The sequence below is a fragment of the Pristiophorus japonicus genome, chromosome 7 (assembly GCF_044704955.1).
Source record: "Pristiophorus japonicus isolate sPriJap1 chromosome 7, sPriJap1.hap1, whole genome shotgun sequence".
Lineage (NCBI taxonomy): Eukaryota > Metazoa > Chordata > Chondrichthyes > Pristiophoridae > Pristiophorus > Pristiophorus japonicus.
In genome coordinates, this window is record NC_091983.1 from 168,764,076 (window position 1) to 168,779,559 (window position 15,484).

A 15,484-nucleotide genomic window follows, 5' to 3' on the forward strand; every position below is an offset into this window, starting at 1 on the left:
CCCACTAGCGCTTTCTGCACTTTGGTATTCCGTAGCTCCACCCATACCGATTCCACATCATCCAAGCTAATGTCCTTCCTTACTATTGCATTAATTTCCTCTTCAACCAGCAACGCTACCCCACCTCCTTTTCCTTTCTGTCTATCTTTCCTAAATGTTGAATACCCCTGGATGTTGAGTTCCTAGCCTTGGTCAACCTGGAGCCATGTCTCCGTGATGCCAATTACATCATATCCGTTAACTGCTGTCTGCGCAGTGAATTCGTCCACCTTATTCCGAATACTCCTTGCATTGAGGCACAGAGTCTTCAGGCTTGTCTTTTTGACACACTTTGCCCCTTTAGAATTTTGCTGTAATGTGGCCCTTTTTGCTTTTTGCTTTGGGTTTCTCTGCCCTCCACTTTTACTTTTCTTTCTATCTTTTGCTTCTGCCCCCATTCTGCTTCTCTCTGTCTCCCTGCATAGGTTCCCATCCCCCTGCCATATTAGTTTAACCCCTCCCCAACAGCACTAGCAAACACTCCCCCTAGGACATTGGTTCCGGTCCTGCCCAGGTGCAGACCGTCCGGTTTGTACTGGTCCCACTTCCCCCAGAACCGCTTCCAATGTCCCAGGAATTTGAAACCCTCCATTCTGCACCACTCCTCAAGCCACATATTCATCTGAGCTATCCTGCGATTCCTACTCTTACTAGCACGTGGCACTGGTAGCAATCAAACTGTTGGAGGCTAATCATGCCAGCCCCAGGACATCATTGCAGGAATTCCTCACGGCAGTGTCCTAGGCCCACCCATCTTGAGCTGCTTCATCAGTGACCTTCCCTCCATCAGAAGATCAGTTGTGGGAATGTTTGCTGATGATTGGATAGTGTTCAGTTCCATTTGCAACCCCTCAGATAATGGAGCAGTCCATGCTCGCATGCAACAAGACTTGGACGACATCCAGGCTTGGGCTGATAAGAGGCAAGTAATATTCGCGCCACACAAGTACCAGGCAATAAGTATCTCCAACAAGAGAGCATCTATCCGCTGCCCATTGACATTCAATGGCATTACCATCACTGAATCCCCCAACATCAACATCCTGGGGGTCACCATGGATCAGAAACTTAACCTGACCAGCCACATAAATACTGTGGCTGTAAAAGTTGGTCAGATGCTGGGTATTCTATGGTGAGTGTTTCACCTCCTGACTCCCCAAAGCCTTTCCACCATCTACAAGGCACAAGTGAGGAATGTAATGGAATACTCTCCACTTGCCTGGATGAGTGCAGCTCCAACACTCAAGAAGCGCGACACCATCCAGGAAAAAGCAGCCCATTCACCACCTTAAACATTCAACATTCACTCCCTCCACCAATGGCGCACCATGGCTGAAGTGTGTACCATCAACAAGATGTATGGCAGCAATTCACCAAGGCTTCTTCGACAGCACCTCCCAAACCCATGATCTCTACCACCTGAAAGGACAAGGGAAACAGGCACATGGGAAAACCATCACCTCCATGTCCCCTTCTAAGTCACACACCATCCTGACTTGGAAATATCTTGCCATTCCTTCATCATCGCTGGGTCAAAATCCTGGAACTCCCTCCCTAACAGCACTGAGGGAGCACCTTCACCACACGGACTGCAGCGGTTCAAGAAGGTGGCTCACCACCACCTTCTCAAGGGCAGTTAGGGATGGACAATAAATGCTGGCCATGCCAGCCACGCCCGCATCCCAGGAATGAATATAAAAAAAGTATCTTGAGTTTACCTAGAACGGAAAAAATATTTGTCGCCACTGGTCATGAGAATTTATTCCTAATAATCAGTTTCTAGTAATAAACAGTTTTCTTTCTTCTCATGTGTTTGTATTTTAGGTGAACAAAGAACTGAGAATGTATGACAACAAGATCATTGAATGCAAGTTTGAGAACAACAGCTGGGTTATTATGCGAGAAAGAGTAGACAAGAGCTTCCCAAATTCCTATGACACAGCTATGGGTAAGCAGTTTTGAAAAATTTCAAGTAGACTAATCATCTAAGGAATAGACCGAAAAAATTATTTATACCCGATGTAAAATAATAATTATTAAATTGTTCCCATCCATCACGTTGCATTCTAATTAATTATGCTATTTCTCTTTCAAAAATTCATCAACCTTTTAAGCCCAAGGGAGTCATGGGCGACACCTGGAGTGTGACATTACAACAGAATTGGGGTGAAGCTGTGGAACCAACTCTTGGCCACAATGGTCAATGCAATTTGAGATGGCTAGCTTAAAATTGTACACCACACAAAATATTCCTTGAATAGCTTACATAGATTCCCTTAAATAGTACAAATTTCCCGCTCCCACCACAAATGTGGATAAAATAGCATATACTAGTTTGAATGAAAAATGCTATGCGTGGAACTGGAAAGTACCAGACTATCTGCGCCCCTTCCTGCGGGTTTAACATCTAGTCCAACCGTGGATGTGATTTGTCAACCTGAGGTAGGAGACGCTGACAGCACTGAATCCCAGAAGTGCATCTCAAAGCTGTAATCCCAATTCCCACCTCTGCACTATAAAAACACTCCTCTTCTAATCCCAAACTAAACCCTGCTGTCATTGACGACCTTCATTGGCTTCCTATTCCTAATGTATCAATTTCCAAACCCCTGTCCTCATCTATGCCTCTCACTGCCTCTGCAACTTCCAATTACCTTGTGTTCCTGCCTCTACTCTTCTGACTCTCGCCTTCTCCCCACTTACACCTTTGACGACAGTCTTTAACCACCTTAGCCCCCTGTTCTGAAAAGCTCTCCCTTAACTCATCTGTCTTGCTTACCATTCTCCTTCATTTCAGAAGTCTCCACAAAACCTTTCTCTTTGATCGTACCTTCAGTCATACCATAACCATTCTTCTACCACTTGTTATTTGTGCCTTACTGAAGCATTTTGGTAGTCATTTTATAAATATAGGCTGTTGTTACTTAAGAGTTTCTCCTGTAAAACTATCATCATAATCACAGCCTCCTGCCAGCAGGCAGCAGGGTTGCTTCTGTGTAAGGTGTACTGCCCTCCACATACACATGACCGTCTCACTGGTTTCACTTTGTGGAGAATTATACTGCCTTGCAATGTATTCTATAACCAAAATTCACATAATTATCACTTATTTGCATCTTATAAACATTAATAAATGCATTTTTTTTAGAAACTAACTGTTCAAAATATAAATATTCTAAATCCACACAAGAAACTAATAAGCATTCACGCTGCCTCCAGTTTCATGGGAACCAAACTACTAAGGAATATCGTGCATCATTAAATCCATCATGTTAAGCACTATTGGGGCAGAAATTCCGCCCTCCTAGGTCCGTACTGAGTGCGTACGGACCCGGGAAGGCATCACAAAAGCCAATTTTCAGCGCACAATGCATATGCGCTGAAAACCAGCTTTTCCGATCTGACAAGCTGGAACTTGACAGATCTTCCTTATCTTGGGAGCGAGGACATTTGCAAGGGTAAGGTTGCAGGATTTACCCATATATTGCCCAGCAAATGTCCTCAAAACTCTTGCGCCTGATAAAAGCAGGCGCATAGCCTACTTTTACAGGCGTAAGAGTTTTAAAATACACAAAAACATTTTAGAATAAAATGATAAAAACACATTTTATTGTTTAAAAACCCTCCCCACTATATGGTGAGTTTATTTTAAACCATAATTAAAAAAACTTGTTTTTAAATCGGAAAAACATTTTTTAAATACATAAATAACTTTTAATTTAAATTAATAAAAATATGTGGTGTATTTTTTCTATTTTCTATTATTGGTTTTGTGTGTTTTGGGGGCTGTTTCTCATTCATAATAATGGGAACTCCAATTACGGAGTTCCTATTATTATGAAAGGACATACTTTACCTGATTGGCTGCCCAGAGCCATGTGACTTTAGCTCCAGGCCTGCGCATGTCCCAACGTGCACGCGCTGCGATGCGCAGTCAGAAGAGGCCTCAGGACTGGGAACTCTGTATGTGTGTGTGTGTGTGTGTGTATGTGTGCGCGCGCGCGCAGCAGGATAAGATAAGTATTTTACCCGATCGCCGACTGGGATGTCTGGGCTGATATTTTATGGTGTATAAACAGATTAAGTGTGTCCTATTGAGATACCTAACTTTATTGTTTTCAGTTATTGGGTTATACATGGTATACAAATTACATCTCGTAGGTATTCATATTTATGGCAAGTGATTTGTTGCAGCTTGACATTCTGTGGCTAATCCTGCAAATGTTTACACTTGCTCTATGTGGTGTGATTTGCTGCCTGAATATCACAGCTTTGCATAAAAAGTCCTAAAGGAAGTGAAATTATAGTTTCTGAGCAGATGTGAGTGATAACCAGTCCTTGGCTGCAATACATCTCTTGTTCTATTCATAATGCTTCCTCCACCACATGGTAGGATATTAAAGCAAACAAAGCAGAAAATCCCAAACTTACTCCCTGAACTGCGTCAAGTTTGTTGATCTCAGACAGGGCAGCAGTAAAGGTTCTGCAATTTCCCTCGCCTCCTCTGGACTGGGGACAGGAAAAATCAGCCTGCTGCAGATTGCTATCCTGTGAATCCTAATGGAGACTGTGCTTGTTCGAAGGACGGTGAGGAAAATATTAAGCTGGGCTATGATGCCATCCACATTCAAATAGCCTGTTAGCATTTCTCATCTGGAGAATGACCATTTGATTGAGATACCAGAGAGCTGGCAGTGCCCATATAGAGCCTTACTCCAGCAGAGTCAGTACCATTAGAAGAGGGAAGAAAATGAATGCATCGTTAAAGAAACCACTCAAATTAACGAAGCAGAAATAATTATAGAGATACATTATGGAAGAAATTGGTCTTCGGCAGTGCTGTAAATCGGATGGTACTGAATCTGCACCCCTTTTTCACGTGTTTTGAAAGAAGAAATAGCATTTTTTAAATCAAATGGATAACCGATCATTAACATTTTGAAATTTCGATTGTTTTAATTGTTCTTTGAGCAATAAGTGCAGATAATATTGTCGGTGTTGCCAAACTTAACAATATGAGAGCTGTAGCTCGGATAATCACTGGGTTACGGCCTTTTGTTCAGTGTTCACTGTTCAAACACAAATATAATCAAAAATAGCCAAATATAGAGTGACGAGGAACAAAAGAATGTTGATTTTTTTTTGTAATGGCTTGATTTATAAAAGGATGGTGACACATGCGCCCCTGCTTTCCCGTTTTAATTATTTCTAAAAGGGTCTGTCATCACTGGGGTTCCTCAGGATCCTGCTTAAATTAAACATTTTGCTACTGTTCAAGAAAAGGAAGATACAGTCCTATTATGCAGCTCACTGCACACTGATATCATGTGTCCAGAAAGATTACTTGTTTTACTGAGTTATAATTTGTCACTGTCATTCTAGTTGTCAATGTACTTCAGAATCAGGTAATGTATTTGCTTTCACTGAACAGACTGTCAAACTGCTTTCCAAAAAAAATGAGCATTTTCTACTTACAAGCATTCTTTTGTTACCAATGATAAAACTATATTAACCCAAGTCAGTGGACAAATCACAGGGACGCAGCCTCTTTTAAAACTATGGGGCTGAAGACGGTCGGGTACCAGAGGGCTGGGGGGCATGGAGGATGCGTGGGGAAAAACAACACTGGCCATAAAAATATTTTAGGGACTGCCCTTTTTACAAGGGGGCCAAAAAGAATTATGCTGCAGCGTTTGTTATTCAAGGTCCAGGACAGAACCCAGGCCAATCTTCCCAATCCATGGGCCACATTTAGGGCGGATGGAGGTTCTACCCCCGAGCAGAAGCAATCTGGGAGGGTTGGCACTCCCTATCTCCATGCGGAGCCCATTGAAAACTTGCAGCCTGGTGTTTGAGTCCCGGCCGATTTCCCTGTCGCCACACTCCCAGTCGACCGACACCTGATCGAGGTTGTGCCATTGAGAGGAGGAGAAAAGATCAGGAAATTTACCTGGGCAGCTCATGCAACCTAGAGATGTTCCCCTCAGCTGTGTGATATCTTACGTACAAGATCTGGAGAGGCGGAGGAGCACTAGTAAATAGTATATTTTTTGGAACGTTCAAGTGACAAGGGGTCCAGCAGAACACGGGCAAGATTCATGTAATTTCTTATCAGTCACTAACAATTCAATACTACCTTCTTAGTAATGTCACAAAAAGGCAGGAAAGAAGACAAGCCCCCATTCTTAATAAACAAACAACTTGCATTTATATAGCGCCTTTCTCGACCACGGGACCACCCAAAGCTTTTTACAGCCAATTAAGTACTTTTAAAGTGTAGCCATGTCGGAAATGTGACAGCAAATTTGCGCACAGCAAGCTCCCATAAACAGCAATGTGATTATGACCAGATAATCTGATTTTTAGTGATGCTGGTTGAGGGATAAATGCTGGCCAGGGAGAATTACCCAGCTCTTCTTTGAAATAGTGCAATAGGATCTTTTACGTCCATCTGAAGGACGACATCTCCAACTTTGCAGCACTCCCTCCGTACTGCACTGGAATGTCAGCCTAGATTTTGTGTTTAAGTCTCTGTAGAGGGATTTGAACCCACAATCTTCTGATTCAGAAGCGAGAGTGCTATTCACTGGGCCACATCTGACACCAATAAAGTTTAGGTTACTCATGTTAGTTGGATAACTAAGCCAAAATGAGTGTATCGGCCAAAGTTTGATTTCCAGCCCCGAAAGTAGTCATTTGTGCACTCTTGATCACGTATATTTATGCCCTGTAGAAACATAGAAAATAGGTGCAGGAGTAGGCCATTCGGCCCTTCGAGCCTGCACCACCATTCAATATGATCACGGCTGATCATGCAACTGCAGTACCCCATTCCTGCTTTCTCTCCATACCCCTTGATCCCGTTAGCCATAAGGGCCACATCTAACTCCCTTTTGAATATATCTAACGAACTGGCCTCAAAAACTTGCTGTAGTAGAGAATTCCACAGGTTAACAACTCTCTGAGTGAAGAAGTTTCTCCTCATCTCGGGTCCTAAATGGCTTACCCCTTATCCTTAGACTGTGACCCCTGGTTCTGGACTTCCCCAACATCGGGCACATTCTTCCTGCATCTAACCTGTCCAATCCCATCAGAGTTTTAAATGTTTCTATGAGATCCCCTCTCATTCTTCTAAATTCCAGTGAACATAAGCCTAGTCGATCCACTCTTTGTTCATATGTCAGTCCTGCCATCCTGGAAATCAGTCTGGTGAACCTTCGCTGCACTCCCTCAATAGCAAGAATGTCCTTCCTCAGATTAGGAGACCAAAACTGTACACAATATTCAAGGTGTGGCCTCACCAAGACCCTGTACAACTGCAGTAAGACCTCCCTGCTCCGATACTCAAATCCTTTCGCTATGAAGACCAACATGCCAGTTGCCTTCTTCACCGCCTGCTGTACCTGCATGCCAACTTTCATCGACTCATGCAACGAGATCTGGGTGTCATGGTACACCTTCCCTTTTCCTAATCTGTCACCATTCAGATTCTGCCTTCCTGTTTTTGCCACCAAAGTGGATAACCTCACATTTATCGACATTATACTACCATGCATTTTCTCACTCACCTAACCTGTCCAAATCATCCTGCAGCCTCTTAGCATCCTTCTTACTACCACCCAGCTTAGTGTCATCTGCAAACTTGGAGATATTACACTCAATTCCTTCATCCAAATCATTGATGTATATTGTAAATAGCTGGGGTCCCAGCACTGAGCCTTGCGGCACCCCACTAGTCACTGCCTGCCATTCTGAAAAGGACCCGTTTATTCTTACTCTTTGCTTCCTGTCTGCCAACCAGTTCTCTATCCATGACAATACATTATCCCCAATACCATGTGCTTTAATTTTGCACACTAATCTCTTGTGTGGAACCTTGTCAAAAGCCTTTTCAAAGTCCAAATACACCACATCCACTGGTTCTCCCTTGTCCACTCTACAAGTTACATCCTCAAAAAATTCTAGATTTGTCAAGCATGATTTCCCTTTCATAAATCCATGCTGACTTGGACCGATCCTGTCACTGCTTTCCAAATGCGCTGCTATTACATCTTTAATAATTGATTCAAGCATTTTCCCCACTACCGATGTCAGGCTAACCGGTCTATAATTCCCTGTTTTCTCTCTCCCTCCTTTTTTTAAAAAAGTGGGGTTACTTTAGCTACCCTCCAATCCATTGGAACTGATCCAGAGTCGACAGAATGTTGGAAAATGACCACCAATGCATCCACTATTTCTAGGGCCATTTCCTTAAGTACTCTGGGATGCAGACTATCTGGCCCTGGGGATGTATCGGCTTTCAATCCCATCAATTTCCCTAACACAATTTCCCGCCTAATAAGGATTTCTTTCAGTTCCTTCTCCTCGCTAGACCCTCGGTGCCCTAGTATTTCCGGAAGGTTATTTGTGTCTTTCTTAGCGAAGACAGAACCAAAGTATTTATTCAATTGGTCTGCCATTTCTTTGTTCCCCATTATAAATTCACCTGATTCTGACTGCAAGAGACCTATATTTGTCTTCACTCATCTTTTTCTCTTCACATATCTATAGAAGCTTTTGCAGTTAATTTTTATGTTCCCTGCAAGCTTACTCTCATACTCTTATTTTCCCCCTTCTAATTCAACCTTTTATCCTTCTCTGCTGAATTCTAAATTTCTCCCAGTCCTCGGGTTTGCTGCTTTTTCTGGTGAATTTATATGTCTCTTCCTTGGATTTAACACTATCCCTAATTTCCCTTGTTAGCCACAGTTGAGCCACCTTCCCCGTTTTATTTTTACGCCAGACAGGGATGTACAATTGTTGAAGTTTATCCATGTGATCTTTAAATGTCTGCCATTGTCTATCCACTGTCAACCCTTTAAGTATCATTCGCCAGTCTATCCTAGCCAATTCACGTCTCTGAATTAACTGTGTCACTCTCCATCTTAATGAAGAATTCTACCATATTATGGTCACTTCCCCAAGGGGCCTCACACACAAAATTGCTAATTAATCCTTTCTCATTACACAGCACCCAGTCTAGGATGGCCAGCTCTCTAGTTGGTTCCTCGACATATTGGCCTCGAAAACCATCCCTTATACACTCCAGGAAATCCTCCTCCACCATATTACTACCAGTTTGGTTAGCTCAATCTATAGGTAGATTAAAGTCGCCCATGATAACTGCTGTACCTTTATTGCATGCATCCCTAATTTCCTGTTTGATGCCATCCCCAAACTCTCTACTACTGTTTGGTGGTCTGTACACAACTCCCACTAGCGTTTTCTGCCCTTTGGTGTTCCACAGCTCTACCCATACAGATTCCACATCATCCAAGCTAATGTCCTTCCTTACTATTGCGTTAATCTCCTCTTTAACCAGCAACGCTACCCCACCTCCTTTTCCTTTCTGTATCCTTCCTGAATATTGAATACCCCTGGATATTGAGTTCCCAGCCTTGGTCACCCTGGAGCCATGTCTCCGTGATGCCAATTACATCATATCCCTTAACAGCTATCTGCGCAGTTAATTCATCCACCTTATTACAAATGCTCCTCGCATTGAGACACAGAGCCTTCAGGCTTGTCCTTTTAACACTCTTTGTCTTTTTAGAATTATGTTGTAATGCAGCCCTTTTTGATTGTTGCCTTTGATTTCCCTCCATTTTCCTTATCTCCTTTCTACCTTTGACTTCTGCCCCCATTTTACTTCCCTCTGTCTCCCTGCATAGATTACCATCCCCCTGCCATATTAGTTTCACCCCTCCCCAACAGCACTAGCAAATATTCCCCCTAGGGCATCGGTTCCGCTCCTGCCCAGGTGCAGACCGTCCAGTTTGTACTGGTCCCACCTCCCCCAGAACCGCTTCTAATGTCCCACGAATTTGAATCCCTCCCTCTTGCACCATTCCTCAAGCCACGTATTCATCTTAACTATCCTGCTATTTCTACTCTGGCACTGGTAGCAATCCTGAGATTACTACCTGATAGTACTGATGCACCACAATTTGGCCCCAAGTTTCGTCCCGCGGCGAAAACAGCGCACCTCCGAGCTGGGCGCCTGTTTTTCGCGCCGAAAACTGCGCCTAAAAAAAAGTCCGATATTCTCGAGCTCCTTGGAGCTCGATGTCTGCTTGGCGCGGTGCGCTCGTCGCAGCAGGGGGCGGAGCTTAACACTCGCGCCGATTTTCTAAGTAGCAGGAGTCGGGTACAATTTAAATTAGCCTTCGTGGTGCCGGCAACCCTGCGCGTGCGCATTGGAGCGTTCGCACACGCGCAGTCTCACACAAACATTGGCACTTGGCCATTTTTTAAAATACTGCAGAAAAAGTGAAGATTTGTTTCTTGGATCCCTGCAAAGGCTTATAATTTAATTTTTTTTTGATATTTCTGTGTGTGAGGGAGTGCTTTTAGCAGCACTGCTGAATAAATCACCTGCTGAAATCAGTGACTTCAGCTTTTCACTGCTAAACTTGCAGAACCGGTGCTGCATTGGTGCATGCAAATTAAGGACTGTGTGTTTGGAGAAATAAGAGTGCCAATTCAACTTTGCAATAATACGTGGTGTTGACAATGCAGCACCCATTCTGCAAATTTAAATATAAAACTGTCGATGTGGCTGCCTCTCCCTGTCCAAATGGCTTCAGTCCCCCTCACAGCTCAAAGGCTGCTGCTGTATCTTCGGCTGCCGTTGAGCCACGGACGCCGCCCCTAAAGCGTGGCCGAATGACCTCAAGCACCATAAAGAGCTGCGTGTGTCAGGTGTTGATTCTTCGGCTGCTGGCCAGCCACTGACGCCGCTGCTATCTCATGGTCGAATGGCCTCACATCGGTCCGCTGATTCTTCGGCTGCCGGCCAGCCACTGAAGCCGCTGATATCTCATGGCCTCGGGTCCGTCCGGTGCTGCTTCTTCCCGGCCAGCCACGAAGAGGATGAAGGCCTGCCTCAAGCACTGCAGCTCAGCTCGAAGCTTGCTGCCGCTGCTGTTGAGATACTGACGCCACACCCCTGCCTGTCTCCAACATGAAAGGCTTGCCTGAAGCACAGCAGCTCGAAGGCTGATGCTATTTCACACAGGTAGGAACATGGTTTATTTAATCTTTTTTTTGCTTATACATTTTTATTCAGGTTGGATTGATTTGTATAATATTTGTATAAGTATAACTAAGGATTGATTGTACAATTTAATGACTTCCCTTCTTCCCCCCCCCCCCCCCCCCCACCTCGTTCCCTATGCCTAATTTGTAACCTCCGCCTGATTTTCTAAAGTGTTGACAAGGTTTTTTCGAGCGTACAAAAATCTTCACTGACTCCATTCTAAGTTAGTTTGGGGTAAGTTTTCACTCACGAAACTTTGAAATCAGGCGTAAGTGGCCGGACACGCCCCCTTTTGAAAAAAAAAAATTCTGTTCCAAAGTGAAACTGTTCTAACTGACCAGAACTGGAGCAAACTAAATGTCGAGAATTCCGATTTCTAAGATACTCCATTCTACACCAGTTGCTCCTAAAAATCAGGAGCAAATCATGTGGAAACTTGGGGCCTTTGAGACTGAGATTGAATCGTGTAATGCTGTAAGTCCATTGATTTGAGTGAACCCACTTAAAAATAGCTTTTCAACACCAATGATGAAACACTCTCCCTTAACCCTTCTACCCCGCTATCTCTTCCCTACCTTCAAAAACATTCTGGAAATATACCGCTCAGGCTCATAGATGAAAAATGGCCACTTGGGTGAGGTACCAGAGGACGGTCAGAATCTGAGGAACTCTCCCAGCAATTACTTTCCAGGGGAGGAGAAAATTGGTGAGAAAATTGCAAAAAAAAATGACTGCATTCTGTAAACTATAATGAATTCCTAGCTTCTAAAGTAAATTTGGAATGAGGAATTGAGCGATTTTTTGGCAATCAGGCCTTATGCTATTAGAGCCTTAGGGGAAGGAGAAGTTAACATGGTTTCAATTAATATTCATAGTATAATCAAAAAAAGTGTGTTTCACTTTGATATATTAGTTGACATCATGGTCTGTTGGTGACTGTGTCTTTCCAGATGTTGGAATTAATTTTGCAAGATTTTACGGAAGCCTTTAGAAACATAGAAAACAGGTGCAGGAGTAGGCCATTCGGCCCTTCATGCCTGCACCGCCATTCAAAAGATCATGACTGATCATTCCTTCAGTACCCCTTTCCTGCTTTTTCTCCATACCCCTTGATCCCCTTAACCGTAAGGGCCATATCTAACTCCCTCTTCAATATATCCAATGAACTGGCATCAACAACTCTCTGCGGCAGGGAATTCCACAGGTTAACAACTCTCTGAGTGAAGAAGTTTCTCCTTATCTCAGTCCTAAATAGCCTACCCCTTATCCTAAAACTATGTCCCCTGGTTCTGGACTTCCCCAACATCGGGAACATTCTTCCTGCATCTAACCTGTCCAGTCCCGTCAGAATCTTATACGTTTCTATGAGATCCCCTCTCATCCTTCTAAACTCCAGTGAATAAAGGTCCAGTTGATCCAGTCTCTCCTCATATGACAGTCCAACCATCCCTGGAATCAGTCTGGTGAACATTCGCTGCACTCCCTCAATAGCAAGAACGTCCTTCCTCAGATTAGGAGACCAAAACTGAACACAATATTCCAGGTGAGGCCTCACTAAGGCCCTGTACAACTGCAGTAAGACCTCCCTGCTCCTATACTCAAATCCCCTAGCTATGAAGGCCAACATACCATTTGCCTTCTTTACCGCCTGCTGTACCTGCATGCCCACTTTGTGACTGCTGAACCATGACACCCAGGTCTCGTTGCACCTCCCCTTTTCTTAATCTGCCGCCATTCAGATAATATTCTGCCTTCGTGTTTTTGCCCCCAAAATGGATAACCTCACATTTATCCACATTATACTGCATTTGCCCACTCACCTAACCTGTCCAAATCACCCTGCAGCCTCTTAGCGTCCCCCTCACAGCTCACACCGCCACCCAGTTTAGTGTAATCCACAAACTTAGAGATATTACACTCAATTCCTTCATCTAAATCGTTAATGTATATTGTAAAGAGCTGGGGTCCCAGCATTGAGCCCTGCGGCACTCCACTAGTCACTGCCTGCCATTCTGAAAAGGAACCGTTTATCCCGACTCTCTGCTTCCTGTCTGCCAACCAGTTCTCTATCCACATCGGTACATTACCCCCAATACCATGCGCTTTGATTTTGCATACCAATCTCTTGTGTGGGACCTTGTCAAAAGCCTTTTGAAAGTCCAAATACACCACATCCACTGGTTCTCCCTTATCCACTCTGCTAGTTACATCCTCAAAAAATTCTAGAAGATTCGTCAAGCATGATTTCGCTTTCATAAATCCATGGTGACTTGGTCCGATGCTGTCACTGCTTTCCAAATGCGCTATTTCATGCTTAATGATTGATTCCAACATTTTCCCCACTATTTATGTCAGGCTAACTGGTCTATAATTACCCGTTTTCTCTCTCCCTTTTTTAAAAAGTGGTATTACATTAGTTACCCTCCAGTCCATAGGAACTGATCCAGAGTCGATACACTGTTGGAAAATGATCACCAATGCAACCACTATTTCTAGGGCTACTTCCTTAAGTACGCTTTGCCAGTCTATTCTAGCCAATTCACGCCTCATACCATCGAAGTTACCTTTCCTTAAGTTCAGGACAACAAGATTGCTAATTAGTCCCTTCTCATTACACATCACCCAGTCTAGAATAGCCAGCTCTCTAGTTGGTTCCTCGACATATTGGTCTAGAAAACCATCCCTAATACCCTCCAGGAAATCCTCCTCCTCCGTATTGCTACCAGTTAAGTTCGTCCAATCAATATATAGATTAAAGTCACCCATGATTACTGCTGTACCTTTTATTGCACATCTCCCTTATTTCTTGTTTGATGCTGTCCCCAACCTCACTACTACTATTTGGTGGCCTGTACACAACTCCCAATAACGTTTTCTGCCCTTTGGTATTCCGTAGCTCCACCCATACCGATTCCACATCATCTAAGCTAATGTCGTTCCTTACAATTGCATTAATTTCATCTTTAACCAGCAACGCCACCCCGCCTCCTTTTCCTTTCTGTCTATCCTTCCTAAATGCTGAATACCCTTGGATGTTGAGTTCTCAGCCTTGGTCCCCCTGGAGCCATGTCTCCGTGATGCCAATCACGTCGTATCCGTTAACTGCTATCTGCGCAGTTAATTCATCCACCTTATTCTGAATACTCCTCGCATTGAGGCACAGAGCCTTCAGGCTTGTCTTTTTAACACACTTTGCCCCTTTAGAATTTTGCTGTAATGTGGCCCTTTTTGTTTTTTGCCTTGGGTTTCTCTGCCCTCCGCTTTTACTATTCTCCTTTCTATCTTTTGCTTCTGACTCCATTTTATTTCCCTCTGTCTCCCTGCATAGGTTCCCATCCCCCTGCCATATTAGTTTAACTCCTCCCCAACAGCACTAGCAAACACTCCCCCTAGGACATTGGTTCCGGTCCTGCCCAGGTGCAGACCGTCCAGTTTGTACTGGTCCTACCTCCCCCAGAACCGGTTCCAATGTCCCAGGAATTTGAATCCCCTCCTTATGCACCACTGCTCAAGCCACGTATTCATCTGAGCTATCCTGTGATTCCTACTCTGACTAGCACGTGGCACTGATAGCAATCCTGAGATTATTACTTTTGAGGTCCTACTTTTTAATTTAACTCCTAGCTCCCTAAATTTGCCTCGTAGGACCTCATCCCATTTTTTACCTATATCATTGGTACCTATATGCACCACGACAACTGACTGTTCACCCTCCCTTTTCAGAATGTCCTGCACCCGCTCCGAGACATCCTTGACCCTTGCACCAGGGAGGCAACATACCATCCTGGAGTCTCGGTTGCGGTCGCAGAAACGCCTATCTATTCCCCTTACATTTGAATCATCCATCACTATAGCTCTCCCACTCTTTTTCCTGCCCTCCTGTGCAGCAGAGCCAGCCACGGTGCCATGAGCTTGGCTGCTGCTGCCCTCCCCCGATGAGTCATCCCCCTCAACAGTACCCAAAGCGGTGTATCTGTTTTGAAGGGGAATGACCACAGGGGACCCCTACACTACCTTCCTTACACTGCTCTTCATGTTGATCTTCCATTCACTATCTGACTGTGAACCCTTTACCAACTCGCTAAACGTGCTATTCACGTCATTCTCAGCATCGTGAATGCTCCAGAGTGAATCCACCCGCAGCTCCAGTGCCGCAATGCGGTCCGTCAGGATCGGCAAGCGGATACACTTCCTGCGCACGTAGTCGTCAGGGACACCGGAAGCGTCCCTGAGTTCCCATATAGTACAGGAAGAGCACAACACGTGTCCGAGCTCTCCTGCCATGACTTAACCCTTAGATTAACGTAATTGGGCAACAACAATGTAAAAGGTTACTTACTGATAAAGAAAAGAAAAAGAAAAACTACT

The 15,484-nt window shown here is 44.2% G+C and overlaps 1 protein-coding gene across 2 annotated transcripts in view; it reads left to right on the forward strand.

The window, feature by feature from the left end:
- Window positions 1-15,484, forward strand: part of rngtt (RNA guanylyltransferase and 5'-phosphatase) — a 522,369-nt gene that overhangs the window by 445,647 nt on the left and 61,238 nt on the right. For both annotated transcript variants that reach the window (XM_070885554.1, XM_070885552.1), the window contains exon 15: window positions 1,864-1,987. In XM_070885554.1, the coding sequence (XP_070741655.1) occupies window positions 1,864-1,987 (124 nt within the window). The remainder of the gene's footprint in view (window positions 1-1,863; window positions 1,988-15,484) is intronic.